This window comes from Halictus rubicundus, chromosome 8 (genome assembly GCF_050948215.1).
Source record: "Halictus rubicundus isolate RS-2024b chromosome 8, iyHalRubi1_principal, whole genome shotgun sequence".
NCBI classification, from domain to species: domain Eukaryota; kingdom Metazoa; phylum Arthropoda; class Insecta; order Hymenoptera; family Halictidae; genus Halictus; species Halictus rubicundus.
Window position 1 is genome coordinate 18,273,496 of NC_135156.1, and position 18,063 is coordinate 18,291,558.

The window sequence follows — 18,063 nt, forward strand, 5'->3', positions numbered from 1 at the left end:
CCTTAGGAACTAACGAGACTTAAGCATTACACTGTCATCCGAGTACGATCAACGATCTTGCTCGGAGTAAACGTTATTCCGTATGTACAGTTATTATGTATAATATAATATAATATAACATAATAGAATAGAATAGATAACAGGTAACCCTCTGATAATAAGGGGTTCTGTGTTAGGGATATCATGTAGACAAGAGGGCTGTTTGTTTCCAGACATTTTATTTTATAAGAAGGAAAGATTGAAAGCAAGAATAAAGAGGAAAAAAAAAGAAAGAAAGAAGAAACGGAAAAATTTCCCGACTTCGGCTCTGAGACACGACTCGTGAATTATACGATTGATTATCTCGGTTGCTCATTTGTTCTTTTATTCTTTCCGACGCATTGTCGTGCATCTTTACAGTTTCAGTCTATCGCGATAAAAGCTCGTGCGCGTTCGACACGCGCGCGCGCACATTCTGCACCTCATTATCAGGAGATTACCTGTGTAAAACTAATTTCGGGAGTACGTTCGCAGTTGTTTTGTAAAATTAAATAATTCATCGATTACCTCGGAACTATGTATAATGTGTATATGTATAAAAAAAGAAAACGTGGCGCTGTTTATTCGCGCAACGAACCGTTTTTTCGCGGTCGAACGAGACGAAACAAATTGTTGTTGCACGATGAATTGTACAAAATTTGATTTGCGGCAGACGCCGGCGGTTCGTTCCGCGATCAAACAGCCAATTAAAACGGGGAACGTGTAAAGGTAATGGAATTCTGACAGAATAGTCCAAGTACATTAAAAGTAGAGAATTAATCCTACTGACCGGAAGTCGACGCGCAATAGAAAACGTTACAAAACTCGAAACACCGTTACCGCACCCTGGCATCTGTACATTGTAACAATACAAATCAGTTTGACACACGAGTCGCAACGTAATTTTATTGAAACGCGCCGTACTTCCCCCCCTCCCTCCCTCTTTCTCGCCAATTTTTTCATCGCAAATAATACGATGAAAAAGTCGGCTCGTGTAATTATCGATTATGTACAATCGTTTTTACTTTCTAAACCATAAATAACGAACAAAAATATCACTTACTTAAAAGAGAACGCAAAATTAACGGGTCACGGAGAAATTCAATGAGATTATAGATCGACATGATGCTATAGGTGTACACGAATATTCTCGTTGAATTTATTATTAGTTTTACTGGATGGTTCTCGGTAGAAACTATGTATACGGATAGTATATGTAAAGCCGTACGTTGTATCGAATTGAATTGAATTGAATTGAATTAAACTGGATCAAGTCGAATCGAATGAATAAATAACAGGCAATGCCACAGAGTGCTCCATTATCGTAACATTAACGAACTATTGCTTTTTTGCACATTTCGCTTTCTGTACAGGGTGTATCGCGCGCCAAGTATTGCCGGGGAGTGTCTTCTCTGAAATTATGAAATTGCAATGAAATCGTGTGACGGTCGAGGACCTCCATTAATCTTTGAAACGGAATGTTCCGCTTGGCACGCCAGATTCGCCAGAATCGCCAAAAAATTCCAAATTAGGAAATCGATTAGCAGTGTATAAAGAAAAAGAAAGATAACGGCTGATCCAGAAAGGAAATAATTTCTGAGAAAACAGAGTAGACGCGACGTTCTACGCGACACACCTTGCACACGTTCGGGAACATCGTACATTATTCTAAAAATCGTCGTGTAAAAATGTCGCTCGTGGTTGAAGATCAACCAAGCCGATTCCGAGATAGTATACAAGCGTATCGAATAGAAAGCAAAGAAGAATAAGGACGAACGATCGCAACGTAATTTACTGTTGAATTGCTTGGATCGCAGACGAGGTACAGGAGAGACAGCCACGTTCAATCGTGAAATCTTCTGTGGCGTGTCGTTAAATAACACAATCTCGAGTATACAACAAAAGAAAGAGAAAGAAAAGCATGGCACGCGTCCTCGACGTTCGGGAACGCTAATATCAGAATTATTACGAATGATTTCGATGTAAAAGAGGATTCTGAGAGAATTAAATGATAGAGTAGCATGGTGAGCAGCACCTGGATCGTGTGACGTAGAGAGGAAAAGTTCTGTCCTGTACCTAATCTGCGTCCTGGTCGTCAAGCATGTCGATACACAAGACGATACACGTTAGGAGCTCGGTAAAACGTTTACGACGTTGTTGATGTTACGCGGTGAGATACATAGTACGTACGATGGCTGTATTGTCGTTAAAAAATATCATTTGTTTTCGAATACGTTTGGCAAGCATGCACTTCGCTGGATCTGGAAGATCGAATCTTCGAGCGGGCAATTAAATAGAGGGCGACTATGTGAAAAATGACATGATGACTACGAGAGGACGGTTCGCAGTTTCCTCCAGCGTGCCTCCCACTGTGACTCGTTTCCATGTTGCGGCACTGTTTGCTGCTACGGTTGCAGGTGTTCCCACTATCGTTGCCGCGGTGTCGATGATCGCTAGATTGTTTCGCCGTCTGGGAATAGTCACCGGAAAATGATTTCACCATTGATCATTGCCGATACGTTTGGGAGGATATGCCGTTACCAGGTGTCACGTAATCGCCGATCATCAAGCTGGGATTCACTGGATAATGCGAGGTATTCCCAAGGACCAGCGATTGCTGGAAAGTAACACCAAGCTGTAGCGCGAAAGACCACGCAGGCAGGCGTACACTTTAGTATCCTTTCGCACATTAACGGTATAATAGGGAAAAGTTTATGCTTTGAATGTTTAGCGAGCTATTATATTCTAAAACGGAAACGTACACGCATAAGGAGGAGGACCGCAGCATTGCATAATTCTTTAGGCGTTCGAGAGCGTGACGATTCATCGAATGATTTAATAATATTTTTGGAAACCGCGCGATGCGATGCGGTGTGCGGGTGCGATGCGGTGCAACCTTCGGGTAATTAGCTCGCTGGTAATTGAAGTGGCGTTTAGTCGTGTTAGAGACTTACCGTAGCGGGAGACGTGAACATGTTTGGAGTAATTCCACCGCCTATCAGTTGCGCCGCTTGTGTACTCGTCGCTGTGCCACCCACCCGTCCCCGACCGGTGCTCGAGATCGAACCGGGATGAATATTCGGTTGGCCTCCTGGACGAAACGCGTCGACTAAGTAAATAACGTTGTTCCTATCGGAAAGGTCTGTGTCGGAGTTACAGTTTTACCTATCGCGAGTAAATTGCCGGGATTGACCGCAGTCGCGTCCATGGAAACTTCACCGAGACCGTTAACCGACATTCCGTTGACCATGTTAACCGCTTGCCGAGCCCCCTGCGCGTCCAAAGTTGTCCAATAGGATTCGCTGGGCGAGGTGTTATTTAAACCTGGAGGGGGTTGTGCGGCTGCACCTGTATACCTGAAGTACGGATTCTTCAGATCCAACGTGTTACTACTGCTTTCCATGTTTGTCCCTTCGAGCTTCAAATCTATTGTCACGTCGTAGGATTGTCTGAAATTTGTACGTTCTCATGAATCATTCTACGTTACCATCGTTATTATTTGTAGACGTTATTTTATGCAAGTGCACCTTTTGTTCGCTATAAGAATGACCTTTCCGGATAACAGCTGACCACTTTTACAGAATAATGGATTCTCCAGAAGACAACGCACTTGGTACCAATGCGTAAGGGGTTCTGTGGGAGCCGTGCTTAGCCAAACTTGCTGCGTCGATCCAATAAATGCAACGTCGAACCAAAATGCAAGCCCGTGACACGTGCCACTTTCCAATATGTGAAAATCAACATCGATTTCTGCGAAATACATCGATTAACTCTCGTTGTTCGTATCTCCAAAAGATGAATCGCACGAAAGAAATATACGAAGATTCACCTATTCTATGTAAGTCAGTCTCATTAGCGGTTTGGAAGTCTACTATATGCCTGATGGACTTGGCCATACAAATTCTTATATCAAAGGTATCGACGATTGGTTGTCTAAAGTATTCTTTAATCGCGTTGTTCCTCATCGCGGACAGGTCCACACCGTGAAAACACGTCTGATACCAAAAATTGGCCTTATTGAATTGCTCCATGTAAAGATTCTCGTCGGAAAACGGTGCGATGTGAAGATCACCGCGCAAAGGAAACATTCTTCCACCTGTTTCGATACGATTCGATTAGCTTTGTTACGACAAACTAGAACAAATTAAACGAAAACGTGATTTGCAAGTATTTACCTGGTTGTAACCATTTCTTCGCGTGAAGATAAGTTTCAAGCATTCTTTCATTGTATAACATGTAACCCATGGGTTCGCTGACTATGCAATCTACTAGTTCCGGTAATTCGATTTCTTCTATTTTACCAGCTATCACGATGATCTTATCCGACAAATTGTTCGCAGCAACGAGCAGTTCCGCGTGATTTGCCATATTACTCGCCTCTACCGCGTACACTTTTTTCGCACCTGCTTGAACCGCAAAAAACGACAATATTCCAGAACCTGCGCCTACATCTAACACTACTTTGTCTTTGAAATCAGATAGATTTCCTAGAATCGCTCGCTGGTATGTACTGGTTCTAATGTAATCCTGCATCATGTTTTGTTGCTGCGAGAGATAACCATAGAATTGAAAGTACTGCATCGCCGACGATTCCTCTGTTCTTTCGTTAAAAGCAGACACACCTTTGCCATTCTTAAGTTTCAATATTTGCGAATGGAAGTTTCGAAAATCTGCGAAAGTAAAGAACGAGGTACATAATACTTTGTAACAAGCTCGAGTATTTAAATAAACTTACCTGTTTCGCTGGCGAGGGTTACAAGTAAACTATCTGTTTCTAATGTGAATACATAACTTCTTGACGATACTCTAGAACATTCGGTGCTAGGAGTTACTGGGAACTCCAGCAATGTTGTCTTGTCTCTCCCATCACCTATTGCAACAATTCAAATTTTTCATTACTTTTCCATCGAACGCACGAATATAAAGTTCTCGCTGTTGTTACGAAAAGTTTGTCTCTAACAAGTTAAACCGAAACGATCGCGGGATCGTGCCTTTCAAAAGAATGGAGGATAAAAGCATTTCGAACAAAAAGTAAATCGTAAGTAAATTAATGACAATACAGCATTTGCGTATACACCAGTGATAAAAAAAATCATGGTTTAGACGCGCGCGCGCGCGCGTGGTAACTTGCGATTAATGAATTCGTGAAAAATCGAGAAAAATTCTCAGAGTCGACTCTTTACAAAGAAAGAACGCGTAAAACGGTGGTTGGAGTGTGGTTATGTTGACCATTCCGGGACGACGCTGACGCGATTCGCAAAAGATGATTTAGAAGTGAATCGGTACCTCCGAGGAACTCGACGCTGAGTCCTTGCGGATCGTAGTTGATACTGAGTGTGACCGGCTTATTATATTTCGGTGTTGACCGTCCATTGTTTGACAAAGTCGATACTGTCACCGCGCGAAACACCTTCGCCATTTTTAGACACCGCGTGCGTATTCGTACGCTGCAGTTGCACGATGAGTTTCCTTGCGCTTCCCTCCTATCGCAATAGTCGTTTCGCGAGAAATTGTTTCAGAAAAAAAAGAATATTTATTATTGTCCGTTCGGATACGGTTCACACGACGGATATCAAAGAAAATAGCCGAAATCGGAATTTTTCACGTTCGCACACCGTACCATCGACTAACCACCCCCGGCGCGTATTACACACGCGCACTAGGGTCACTAGCACACTAAATATATATACCTAATTCAACTCCCTAGATTCACAATACGTAAACACATATGTATTTATGTGTATATATGTACATATACATACACATATACACATATATCTACTACACAGAAGGACAGCTTAAAACCTTTCGTTTTCTAAAAGCATTTTGTATCACGGCCACAGAACACATGTAATATCTAGTCACAGTTGCACACAGAATAGATTTCCACTATTTTGTATGCGATGCGTTAAGCCGCGTTTTCACCAGTTTCGCTTTGTCGCACAACTTCGCTACGTCATTCACTCGAAAAAACCGTACCGTCCAGTACCGTCTGAAAACCTGAAAATGCAATTAAATAGGTATGCACCAAAGACCCTTTAAATTTCTGAGCAAACTGTACTCGGAAGATGCGGTCAGAGAGGAAATGAGACTCCCCACTTTTCAGCATCATCTTTTTAGCCTGGAACAGAACCTGCATCATCTTTTTAGCCTGGACCAGAACCTGCATCAACTTTTTAGCCTGGACCAGAACCTGCATCATCTTTTTAGCCTGTATTAGAACCTGCATCATCTTTTAGGCTGGATCAGAGCCTACATAGAAGAGCCTCTTTTAACATATTATAGAAGTAGCATCCACTCTGGCATTATTTGGAATCCGCTACAAATGATGCAGGTAAGATGATGTAGGTTCTGGTCCAGGCTAAAAAGAGGGTGCAGGTTCTGATCCAGGCTAAAAATTAGACTAGGGGGCAGCACTATACCGGGGACTAGAAAGGGTCCAGAAAGCCTAGTGACAATTACAATTGTATTACCAACTTGGAAACTGTTTTTTTAACCCTTTCTTTGCGGGCAGAAACTTTCTTCTATTTTGTTTCTCGACGGATTCGTATGTTTATGTAAATACCCATTTTCTCTCTAAAACAAGATCGTACGTCGAAGTGGTAAGAGTTACATCACATCGGTATGTGTTGTGTTTCATGATAATATGTTTAGGAATAATAGTCGTTTTGTTACAGAGGTCAATAAGTATTGATTGAACCGAACAATATTTTGCAGCAATGAAATCGAATTAACAATGGTACTATCGTAGTCCTATTGGTCGTAATTGAGGTATATGAAATTTCTGATAGCAGGATCAGCCAATGATTGTCGAGTCAACACATGTGCACTAGATCTGCATCGCGATTGGTCGCAGCGTTACCATAGCTCGAAAGTTTTCCGTGTTTTCCTGACCAGACCGAGTAGTGCGCACACGATCAGTGTCCGACGATACTCTGATCGATAAATACGAGTCGGGTGATAACTCGAAACTCGAAGGCTGGCGGCGTGGCTGATTGCTCTCCCCCATTTTTGACAGTGCATCGAAATTGTTGCACTTTCTCGGAAAAATGACGGCTCACGATCAAATGCGAGCTATGCTTGATCAATTAATGGGCACAGGACGAAATGGTACGTATTATTCGTTCGCGAGTAGAATAAAATCTTTCCTCGCAATACTATTATTTACAGTCGTCTAAAATCTACCACAAAAATACAAGATGGTGGCCTACACCTTCGTCAATACACGCACTGCATATCCAATTATATAGCGTTGTTATTGATGCGTATTCTACGTTTTCAGGTGAAAATAACAAATTTCAAGTGAAGTACTCCGATCCAAAGGTCTGCAAGAGTTTTTTGTTGGCGTGCTGTCCACATGAAATCTTGTCGTCGACGGTGAGTGTAATTCGATATCAGCACATATTGGAATACGAGTGATATACCAGTGGCACTATGCGCTATCGTAGAGCATTTTTTATAAACTTTTGATATTTCCTCGCATTAACGCGCAAAAGCAATCAGACGTTTCGTTTGTTGTTATTTTTCTATTTTCTTGTTTGGTTAGACGATTCAAATGCTTTAACTCGATTAGCGTACTCATTCGCTTGTCTTACGAATACTTTTTATTAGATTTACTTAAGCCTTATAGAGTTCTCGATTATCGTATCTTTCCTATGACTACCTCTAGCTAGCATTCGTTTCTCATCTTTCTTTCGAATCGTGTAACAACAATTTTATATCTTTTAAGGAATACATGTTTCTCTAAAGAATTATGGTGTAAATAATATGTACGCAACCACATTTTTATACATTTTTCTGTATTAAAAGTAGCATCTTGAATGAATTAATTTTGAAGTCTGTAAAGGTACGTTGTGCATAGTGCTTTTCGTCACGAGCGCCTATCGGTCTAATCAGGTCCTCAAATTACACTAGATATATTAGGTAATAAGAATCAGTCTTGCGATGTGCATACAATAGGATCACGTTTGCGTAATGTACTTCAAGAATTGATTCCGATCAATTCCCACTAGATAGGCGTTGAAGTGCAACACGGGGCAGCATATTATGATAATAGGGAATCATTCCCTAGATTCTCACCAAGGAGGAAAAAAATGGAATTAGATCGATTTCTTTAATAGTATATCACAACTTCGAAAAAGAAGTTAGTACGAGCATTCGTTGAAAAACGGTTTCTTGTGCATCAACCTATGAATGTTTTCCACTTTTTTCCTGGCAATATTAAGGAATATGCTGTACTTTACACTACTCTCCGAGTAATAATGGCCCTAGTACGATTACGAAAGAATAATACTCGCAGGAAAGCATAGACATTGTAACCATAAGGTTTTAATATAAATATACTCCAATCAAATGAGAATATACATTTCGCATTAATACTGCTTCGCGCATTTCTTTGTCATCTTGTGCGAATTGGTCTAAAGGGTGTTTGTTAAGTCGCAATTTAATGTTTTGTATAGATCTTCCTCTGTATAAAAAACGATAAACTATATGCAGTCCACTAAATCACTTTGTCTATGATATTGAAACGAGACAATGATATTAAAGAGAATCGATATATGTTCGATACCAAGATATATGTAGTTTATAAGGAAGCTATGTATCGTTGGGTTTGAATGGCTTTATCTTGGTAAATTAGAATTGTTTTATCGAATAAAAGTATCATAACTATAAACGGTTAATGTTAGCAAGCACCCTTTCACATTGTTTCATATAGGTTTCCACACTAGAATTGACAACACCTAAATTCAAATAAGATAACGTAAAGTGTATTCTGGATTAATTGAAAGAAATTAAAAAAGAAATTAAAAAAGAAATGCAAGTGTGAAAAAAGTAAAGAAACTGTTGGAAAAAAAAAATTACGAAAAATACTTCTGGCAAATACTCGCGAGAATGACCTATACACAGGTTCACTAATGTCAATGTACCTACAGTTCTATTTCCAGAGTCTCTGGAAAAAGCAATTCCAATCTGATCCATTGTACAATATTGTTGCGAGTATTGTCCGCTCATATGTCGTGTTGTCTTGTCGCTCTCACACGCGCGTTACTGTAAGTACTGAAAGCGAAGAGGACGTACGTATTACAATTCTACAATTTGATTACCTTAACATAATTCAAGTACTAGGTGTTAATTCGATTGAGATTAAGGCGGACGGCCACCTCAGCCCCTCTACCGGTAACCACGGTGGCGAGGCTGAGTGCCGAATATATAATTCCGAGACCCCCGAATGGCCTGATTAATCTTGGTGAGTAGCGCCATTGCTGATTCAAGACGACGATATCTCTTGTTGTCGCCTCTTACTAATAATGCCGTTTACGGCAGGTAGAAATCAAGTTTACGTTTGAAAATATGTGTGAAAATATATTCATCCTCTCGGGATACGAGATGTAACGGGTACAGGAAACGAAGCAGTAATCTGTAAGTAAGACCATGCGAATTGCCAACGAAAACAAAACCAGAACATTCTCGTGTGTTCGAGCCTCGGAAATTCTTCGATTCCGTTCAATCGTTCGTCGACGCATTAATACACCGGTGAAACTTGGATTAGTCTTTTAAAGGGTTGTGCGCGCGTATAGCATTTCAAAATTTTCAGACCAGCGACCTAATATTCGAAGCAGATATTATTCTTCGCAGTAACGAAAACGATTGATAGAGATTACGTTAGTCTCTGGGCGGTATTTCAGGCCGGACGTAAGGCTCGTTCCAGTTCCTCGATTTCGGTTTTTCTGCTTGAAGCGCGTTCAACATTAGGCAGATTCCCAAAGAGGTGTGTAGTTTTTATTCTAAACCAAGCGGAGCTCGATGCATAGGATTAAATCAGCGTTACCTTGGTTTTGTATTGAAAGAGACAATGAGAAAAAAACACACTGTTCGACAACCACCATGGAAAACCGTTAGAGTTCTGAAACTATTTTGGCAATTTGCAAACCGATTAAACATGCCCAAGAACAAACTCGAGAAGTGGCATGAAGCGGACAGAAAGAGAGAAATAAGGCGAAAACAAAAAGTGGGGGAGAGAAAGAGAAAGAAAAAGAGACAAAAAAAAGAAAGAAAGAAAGAAAAACAGTGAGAATATTAGGCGGAATTGTACGGCATGCCAGTTCTGTTAGAAAAATTTCCTTCAACATTGGATGTACGTATTGAATTCAGTTTCTAAATCGTCTAGAATTGATCCATTTAAGGCAATTCGAGTCCCATCTAAAATAGTATAATAAACTATTAGGCTGTAAGTTGTTTCATAGACATTGAACATATGAACTTAAGGTGTGTGCTGATTGTAGCTTCATTGCCATCGCATTGTCGTGTCAGGCGGAGAGGTGTTACCACTCTGTAAGTGAACATAACAAAATATTTATCTGTAAAATTGCATTTTTACTTTGTCCAAAGAATAATAATAAGAAAAAAAAATGATATCGGTTGATACATGTATGTATATGTACATATATATATATGTACATGTATGCGCCTAGAGTACTAGTATACATACAAATATATACATATATAGTGCGTATATATTTCTATGGATATTGTCTCTAGCTCCTACCAGAAGAGCAATCATTTGTATTTGTATTGTTCTTGTATCGGAAATATCTTTAGATCATAACACTTTTCTGGAAAATTAGGGTTTTTAACTTCTGTCGTTGTTGCTGCGCATAATTTAAATTATTTGTGTAATTATCGAGCATTAACTGTGTTTCCTATTACGAAGAGCGAATTAAGAAAGAAAGATTTCATAGAACAACTTGGGAGGGATTATGTAAACGAAACGAATAAGGCCCTCTGTTGTAAAGCGCATAAAAACTAACGTATGATTTGTAAATCGCAGCGCATGGACCTGGGAGAATGCCCCCAGATTCACGACTTGGCCCTACGGGCAGACTATGAGGCTGCGCAAAAGAAGAAGGACCACTTTTATGACATCGATGTGAGTATCCTTCATCGTACGATAACCATCAACCCAGATTACCACTACCATTACCATCGTACAATAACCACTAACACATATTCTAACCAAATGTTTCTGTACTCGTTTTGAAGGCCATGGAACATCTACAGAATTTCATTGCCGACTGTGATCGTCGCACAGAGCAGGCGAAACAGCGACTGGCAGAAACTCAAGAAGAACTTAGCGCCGAAGTTGCGGCGAAAGCGAATAACGTTCACATTCTCGCGGAAGAAATCGGGAAAAAATTGGCCAAAGCTGAGCAGCTTGGTGAAGAAGGTTTCGTTGAAGAGTCAATGAAACTTATGGGCGAGATAGACGAGCTACGAAAAAAGAAGAACGAGGCTGAGCAAGAATACCGCAATAGCATGCCGGCGTCCAGTTATCAACAACAAAAGCTGAGAGTGTGCGAAGTGTGCAGCGCTTATCTCGGGATTCACGATAACGACAGACGCCTCGCAGACCATTTCGGTGGGAAACTCCACTTGGGTTTCATCAAGATTCGCGAGAAATTGGCGGAACTTCAGAAAACCGTGGAAGAAAGGCGCAAAGAGAAACGAGAGTCGTTGTTAGACAGACGAAGAGACAGGGACAGGGACAGAGACGATCGTGACAGAGATCGCGACAGATCGGATCGACGCGGAGGATTGGGTTACAGAGAAAAGGATCGCGAGCGTGATCGTGACCGTGACCGCGAGCGTGATCGTGATCGTGACCGTGATCATCGTGAACGCGATCGCGATCGTGAACGCGAACGTGATCGCGAGCGTGATCGTGATAGGGATCGCGATCGCGATCGCGGCGACAGGGAACGAGATCGTGATCGTGATCGTGATCGTGAACGCAGAGACAGAGACAGGAGAAAGTCACGATCCCGTAGCCGCAGCCGTGGGAAAAGGTAAGTCGATGGAGAAGATGGAAGATGATCGTCACGCGAAGAAATATAACCGTCGTTCAATGATTGTTCAATGCTTGAATTGTTTCAGATCTAAGCGTTCACGGAGTAGTAGCCGTAGCCGTCGATCTCGTTCTCGCCGTAGTGGATCTACCGATCGGAAAAGATAAAATCAGTTGACATTAATATAATTATGCTCAATCATTTCTTCTTCATATTAAAATTCACACGTGCTTACTTGTGCACAGTACATGTAAAAACGAAACTCACGCTCTCACCGAATACAACTAATTCTTTTTTTTTTTCTTCGCTTGCTTCGATTTCCCCCGGGAACAGATTGTGTTTCTTAAAGTAAATTCAATTTTTTAATATTGTCGATCACATCTTATTCGAGGAGAGAAGGAAACACGAATATTCCGAGATATCGTTTATGTAAAACTAAGCACACTCCTGTTAACATAAGAACAGGATTGAATTTACTAGATATCAATATATTAATACCCTTATTCTACACTGGATCTTGATACAATATACTTTTAAATCTAGTTACTATTTCGTGTACATAAGAATAGAATGAAATGTAATTCCACGTAATTAGGAGATGTTGCATATTTATAATATGATTACCAATTATGCGATTAATTATATACGAGCGTAAAAATGAAAATATGTTCGAAAATATATACGTTTCGGTAATTCTTGTTGGAACCACATTATTACACAGGCATGTACCAGTTATAAGCAATTAAAAAAAAAAAAAAGAAAAGAAAGAAAACCGTAAAGGAGTAAGTCTTTGAGTGGACTTTTTATTTAAAAAGTAATAGGTATGAAACGGACCGATACGAATAATTAGAAAATAAATATAAATAACAATAACAATGTTTTTCGTAATAATTTACAAAAAGAGGCCACACGCTTCTTTTCATAATGGTATAAAATAAAACTGCTCTTTTTGGAAATGTACATTTTCAACTTAAACTAGTAATTCGACAGTGCGTTAAGAAAAGTAATATAGTTATATATATATATATATATGAATAATACTGTATAAGAAGGGATATTTATTTCAAGAGCCATTTACTTAATAATTACCGTGGAGCTATTTGTACATACAAAATTTAGCTTAAATTCGATATCAAGGAAGAGAAACAGAAGTTTGTTTATATACTTGTATTAAGATTATTTACATTTCGTTAATTTTAATAATCCTTGCACTTTATAAGAAGTTAATGATCTCTACAAATACTCACGACCGTATGGTAAACGCACCTCAATCTACATTATCTTGGAAAATGAGTTTCACGTATCCTGGGGTTCCTTCGAGGGGGACTGCGCAAAACGGACAAATTGCGATATAACCGTTTGTACCATGTGGTATCGCTACTTTTTCCCAATACCTGTAACACCAGAAAAGATAGACCTAATCTACTCTGATATCCGAATTATTTAAACAAGTCAAATCTCCGACAATACGAATATACTGACTTCACAGTTTTCTCTGTAGCCATATGTCCACAGGGTCTAAATGCATAAGTAGGTGGGCCACAATCAACGTAAAATGCAGGTTCTATTCCCATAGAAAGTTTGACTACCGATCCAGCTACTAAACACATCGGACATCTTCTCGTGGCTTTGTCCTTTTCTTGGCCCCAGTCATGGTGGCCTTGTACATGCCCGCATTTCAAGTAAACGTATGGCTGTTGTTGGGCCGAGTCCGCGGCTGCTTTACGCGGTATCACTAATGTGTTCAGACCGACTGGACATTGTGGTCTTCCGGCGTTTATGGCGTCAACTAGTTCCTCCAAGTCGTGTTTCGTCTATGACAACGCAATCATAGTGATCATGTTGAACATATCTTTTAGAAAATCATTCGAATCGCCTTGTATCCTTACCGGTGACTTGGCGAGACCTTCGGCCGATCTCCACAGCAGTGTAGCTCCGCACAGATCGATAAGCGTTCCGTCTTGCAAAATGTTATTTTCATCCTCCACGACGTTCCCTTTCTGCTGGGCGCTTCGACTCTCCCTTAGCGAGAATACTCCACCGCCTACGCTGACCTCCCTCCAGAAACCACATTGTGCCTCACCACCGCAAAATTGCCCTCGCGGATGCATGATCAACACGCCGTTCGTGGTCAGTCCGTCGATCTCACGATTCTCTTGCCATTTCGTCGCTTTTTCCTGCATTGAAGCGCAAGGTTTTTTCAATTACCAGTCTATAGAACGATCAAGTGGCCAACTATTAGCATAATAAGGACAGAACACTAACCCCTAAAAAGATATTCCTTGAACTATCAAATCCTGCCGCGTATATTCTCGCGATTCTAGGATCCGCCCGATCGGCTAGAATTCGACAAGCAAACCTGCTGATTGTGCTCTGAGCTACGCGTCCTTCGTTCGTGCCATCGCTGCCTCCTGCACATGTGTCCATAACTACGAAATCAATCGGAGATTCGGAGGAACGTCCGACCTATAATTTGCAAACGAAGCAAAACGAATATACTTGAATAGCTTGAAGAATATTCAATCGCGTGCTCACCTGAAACATATCGGTCCCATCGTCCTCGGTATACTCGACGATAACTGCCTGTGTTCGAGATAGCGTGTAAGAAATCGAATGTTGTTTCGTGTTGAGAATAGCTTGTGAACTGTGAGGCGTTTTCACGATATAATGTTTGCTGCGCTTTACGCCGTTCGGCGCCGGCCTCCTAAACAAGACGAACTTACTCCTTCGTCTTCCTCTATCTCCTGGTGGGAGGAATCCATTGTATCTGCGGAACATCCACCCAACCCACTCGTTTCTTGTTATTCGTACAGGAATCTATTATCTATTATAACATTACAGAAATTCCTTACCCTAGAATTACTAATTCTCCATATTTTACTAGCTGTTTCGGTTTCTCATGGCGATAACTGTGTGACCTATGAGGATTAGCATGTGAATGACTATGATTATGTTTACTGCGTGGACTATGAGGGGCACCGACTGTTTCTCCTTCTTCCACAAGTAATGGGCTTTCACTGCTACCACCGTCAGATCTGAAAAACACAAGGGTACTATATACATACATATATATATATATATATATATATGTATATGCAAGAATCTATATCACTCTGACGCAAATTTCATAATTAGCCTCAGTTTATGTGTATTTCTTATGTAAATATTTGCTGTCTACTCTCGTAGAATCATTTACTCTTGGGATAGAGTTAGTTGTTAAGTAACGGTTCTATATTCATGCGCGAAAGTAAAAAAGAATTTCACGATGATTCTCCTATATTGTAGTGGAAGTATCTAGATTTGCATTTCTTTGATTTTGAATTATTCGAAAATATTAGGGATACCTTTTATACCTGTATATCCATTGTACACACCATGAGACAAAGTTACATTGAAAGCTGTTAGGTAAGTTGCCCTACTTATCTGAACTAAGAAGGTGGATGTCAGTAACATAGTTTTCGTAAGCCAGAAAATATATACGTTGTTATACGATAAAATATAAAATGTGGTAAATTATTCAGCGATTTGTGTGAAAGATAAATAGATGCATAAAATTAAATAAAATAATGTCCGCTGTTTGTTCTACATTCTTCTCGAACAAAATGTTTCAAGTGTGTATATAGTATGTAAAGCTAAGCCATCTATCTACACAGATCTCTTTGGACTTGGCCTATAGTATGTAATGCGTAAACCACTTACTTACCGCGAGGGGCATGGAATACGTTTAGTTACTGGCATCCTCCTTCGAGTAAAATTTACAGATTACTACTTCCACGGTACTTCAAAAGATACTCATAAGGACAGACAGTGTTTAGTATCTTCACGCGGCTGAGCAAATGTGAGCAAGTGCAACGCGGGAAGCTGCAAATTGGTAATTACAATCTGTAATAAGAAACATTCAGTGTAACGATCATGTCTAAACTATTATATGTTTTGATGTGTTCCTATTTTTATGTTTCTAGATGAAGACAAAAGACTAATCGTAGACGATACGCGATAAAATTGTTTTCACATCTTCGTGTACAAATATAAAATCACATGGTGATATAAATTTTTGAAAATAACTGTCTGTTCCTATATACAATTAATGTACGTACGTATGAATACAATCGGAGGTACAGCCATAGCATCCTAACAATGCTAATGCAACGAACAAGAATAATTGTATTATTTCTTTCGTTACTCACTCCCCCATGAAATTGCAATGAAATTTCATTAAATTCATAAACATACTTAATACGGTCTTACATGGAGTAGTATATTTACATCGATCAAAAAGCTGATTCGTTATCTTATCCAGGTATTTGTTCTTATCAAAATACTGCACCGATTGATCATATCATGGTTTACAAGGTAAAGATTACTCCAAAAATAACTATATAACAACTGTGATGTATGCAAAATCTTTTCACCAATGTTTCTTTATGCAATCGTATCCTTTGTTTTTTAATTGCACAACTTCCTGTAATATTTGCTGAAACTTGAATCTAAATACTTCCAACATATTTATTGCCACAATATATTTGAGCTTTCTGGAGGAAATAACAAGATAATAAAACGTTTTTTTTTTTTATAAAACAAGAACATTTATTGTTTGTTAATTGAATTCTAAATGATGTATTTACTATTAAACAAGGGATACGCAAGATCATTTATTTATTCCATTATACAGAAAAACATTCTTCTCGATTCATATAATTCAAACACTTTGTAAACAGTTACGTAGAAATGGAATTTTTATGCCTTCCATATTATATCGAGTGTATAGTCTGTACTATAAACAAAGCATGTAAAATAAGAGTAATTTTATCGATGCATGCACTAAGCGAAATGAAAAATGTATTTCTTAGTGTTCCAAAGATATTGATCGAATGTAAATATTAATCAACAGAAATGCATATATACTTTTTTTTCTTTGCATTAGTAACACTGTCTATAATTCACAAAAGAAATTTGGTTTAACTAATCAGTATGCATTAATGATAATGATAATAATAATAAATTGTTAGGACTAAATGAAAAAAAATTAATGCTAGAACTACCAGACAGGTCAATGTGACCTATACCAAATTCCTTGTCTTTACAATTATTAAAATTGTAAAGGTGTTCTTGGCTGAAAATGATTAAACAAATTAAATTACCCATGCACATATTATCATACAAATTGTCCGATACTTCCACGAATGCGCTCTTGTAATTCTTAGATAATAAACCAGTCGAATTCATTGGTCTGTATTATGTATTATTAGTATCAACAATAAGTTACCTACATTCGAATAAAAAAGAATATCTTTTAACTACGGATTCTGGTATGATCTACTTCAGCTTAATCTAGATGATAATGAACATGTTTGACTAACATTTAAACGATATGTATATATGCATATATCGGTACCTGATATACCGATATATATACATACATATATACATAATCAGACGATTATACACAGAAATGCGCGCGCGCGTGCATACACGCACCCATATATTGTTGATCAGTGAACCGAAAATGATCGGAAAAATGACCGGCTAGACGGAAAAACTTGTGACACGATCGAAAGCGCAGGAAACATTGCGGAGGAGTCGCGATGCGTAAGCAACATTAATTAACCTAGGTATTCAGAAACGATGCGTTATTTACCGTATCACCATGCTGAGCTCTGCGTTCAAAAACGGTATCGCTGTATGTTCGAGACTCGCGACAACAGCCACCCGTTTTGATCGTTGATCACGAGCCTAACGGTGTACAAAAATCATTTGTCCACTCTGTTCAGCTTTAATTTAATTTTCCATTTCTAAATTACACCGTTACTAGGTTCGTACGATGCTCCACCAATCTCGCGCTGACGATCCTACTATACATGATCGCGATGCGCACAGGGATCACGGCCGCTAATCAAACCGACAGAGAAAATCGACAAGTTAACGAACAGACTCCGACAACAAAACTTCACAGCTAAACGAAACACCGATTTATTCTATCCTATCGATAATCGCTTGACGCACCGATTATTTGTGTGTGTCTCTCATAAACTATACGCATCGAGACAATCCACGGTGAACGATGTACAATGAGCGGAGCCTTCTTGGAAATCGACCTTACGAACAAAAATTCTGCTCTCCGAATCTACCGCCAGAGGGTTTCCAATTCCTTCGAAGCAGAGAGGAATTGAGAGTGCTCACGCTCGGGATTTTAGTGTCCCCA

General features: G+C 39.5%; 3 protein-coding genes across 16 annotated transcripts; 1 reads left to right on the forward strand and 2 right to left on the reverse strand.

Annotated features, from left to right (window-relative positions):
• Positions 1–347: 347 nt before the first annotated feature.
• On the reverse strand, positions 348–5,671 carry Art4 (arginine methyltransferase 4). Of its 4 annotated transcripts, none has more exons than XM_076791431.1 (9): positions 5,305–5,671; positions 4,754–4,888; positions 4,194–4,688; positions 3,848–4,114; positions 3,546–3,768; positions 3,184–3,467; positions 2,973–3,109; positions 2,560–2,635; positions 348–2,488 (listed from the first exon to the last, which is right to left on the reverse strand). In XM_076791431.1, the coding sequence occupies exons 1-9, from the start codon at positions 5,435–5,437 to the stop codon at positions 2,472–2,474; spliced, it is 1,767 nt and encodes a 588-aa protein (XP_076647546.1). In that variant the 5' UTR covers positions 5,438–5,671; the 3' UTR covers positions 348–2,471. The 4 variants fall into 4 exon arrangements, with proteins under 4 accessions (XP_076647546.1, XP_076647545.1, XP_076647544.1 ...); XM_076791430.1 differs by having other exon boundaries at positions 2,560–2,653; XM_076791429.1 differs by having other exon boundaries at positions 348–2,635.
• A 1,230-nt stretch (positions 5,672–6,901) lies between these two features.
• On the forward strand, positions 6,902–12,554 carry LOC143356419 (putative RNA-binding protein Luc7-like 1). 7 transcript variants are annotated; one of them, XM_076792107.1, is made up of 8 exons: positions 7,364–7,395; positions 8,952–9,269; positions 9,343–9,438; positions 9,614–10,153; positions 10,285–10,350; positions 10,847–10,945; positions 11,059–11,861; positions 11,950–12,554. In XM_076792107.1, exons 4-8 carry the CDS (start codon positions 10,115–10,117, stop codon positions 12,026–12,028), a joined length of 1,086 nt encoding a protein of 361 aa, XP_076648222.1. In that variant the 5' UTR covers positions 7,364–7,395; positions 8,952–9,269; positions 9,343–9,438; positions 9,614–10,114; the 3' UTR covers positions 12,029–12,554. The 7 variants fall into 7 exon arrangements, with proteins under 7 accessions (XP_076648216.1, XP_076648222.1, XP_076648218.1 ...); XM_076792103.1 differs by having other exon boundaries at positions 8,952–9,438; XM_076792104.1 differs by having other exon boundaries at positions 9,343–10,153.
• Positions 12,276–18,004, reverse strand: Pli (E3 ubiquitin-protein ligase pellino). 5 transcript variants are annotated; one of them, XM_076792097.1, is made up of 9 exons: positions 17,500–17,858; positions 15,565–15,743; positions 14,714–14,896; positions 14,397–14,628; positions 14,127–14,327; positions 13,751–14,038; positions 13,344–13,675; positions 13,128–13,255; positions 12,276–12,308 (listed from the first exon to the last, which is right to left on the reverse strand). In XM_076792097.1, exons 2-8 carry the CDS (start codon positions 15,597–15,599, stop codon positions 13,129–13,131), a joined length of 1,398 nt encoding a protein of 465 aa, XP_076648212.1. In that variant the 5' UTR covers positions 15,600–15,743; positions 17,500–17,858; the 3' UTR covers positions 12,276–12,308; position 13,128. The 5 variants fall into 5 exon arrangements, with proteins under 5 accessions (XP_076648212.1, XP_076648211.1, XP_076648210.1 ...); XM_076792096.1 differs by lacking the exon at positions 12,276–12,308 and adding an exon at positions 17,865–18,004 and having other exon boundaries at positions 12,994–13,255; positions 17,500–17,750; XM_076792095.1 differs by lacking the exon at positions 12,276–12,308 and having other exon boundaries at positions 12,994–13,255; positions 15,565–15,722.
• Positions 18,005–18,063: the final 59 nt, after the last annotated feature.

Excerpts from the sequence above, each read along its gene's own strand:
- Art4 (XM_076791428.1), bottom strand. The coding sequence starts at position 5,437 with ATGGCGAAGGTGTTTCGCGCGGTGACAGTATCGACTTTGTCAAACAAT. Across the intron at positions 4,889-5,304 it reads CAGCGTCGAGTTCCTCGGAG|GTGATGGGAGAGACAAGACA; the intron begins GTACCGATTCAC and ends TTGTTGCAATAG. Across the intron at positions 3,110-3,183 it reads CGGCAATTTACTCGCGATAG|GAGGCCAACCGAATATTCAT; the intron begins GTAAAACTGTAA and ends CGTTTCGTCCAG.
- LOC143356419 (XM_076792101.1), top strand. The coding sequence starts at position 7,068 with ATGACGGCTCACGATCAAATGCGAGCTATGCTTGATCAATTAATGGGC. Across the intron at positions 7,129-7,300 it reads AATGGGCACAGGACGAAATG|GTGAAAATAACAAATTTCAA; the intron begins GTACGTATTATT and ends CTACGTTTTCAG. Across the intron at positions 10,946-11,058 it reads ACCACTTTTATGACATCGAT|GCCATGGAACATCTACAGAA; the intron begins GTGAGTATCCTT and ends CTCGTTTTGAAG.
- Pli (XM_076792097.1), bottom strand. The coding sequence starts at position 15,599 with ATGCCAGTAACTAAACGTATTCCATGCCCCTCGCG. Across the intron at positions 14,897-15,564 it reads CGTATTCCATGCCCCTCGCG|ATCTGACGGTGGTAGCAGTG; the intron begins GTAAGTAAGTGG and ends TGTGTTTTTCAG. Across the intron at positions 13,256-13,343 it reads GCTACAGAGAAAACTGTGAA|GTATTGGGAAAAAGTAGCGA; the intron begins GTCAGTATATTC and ends CTGGTGTTACAG.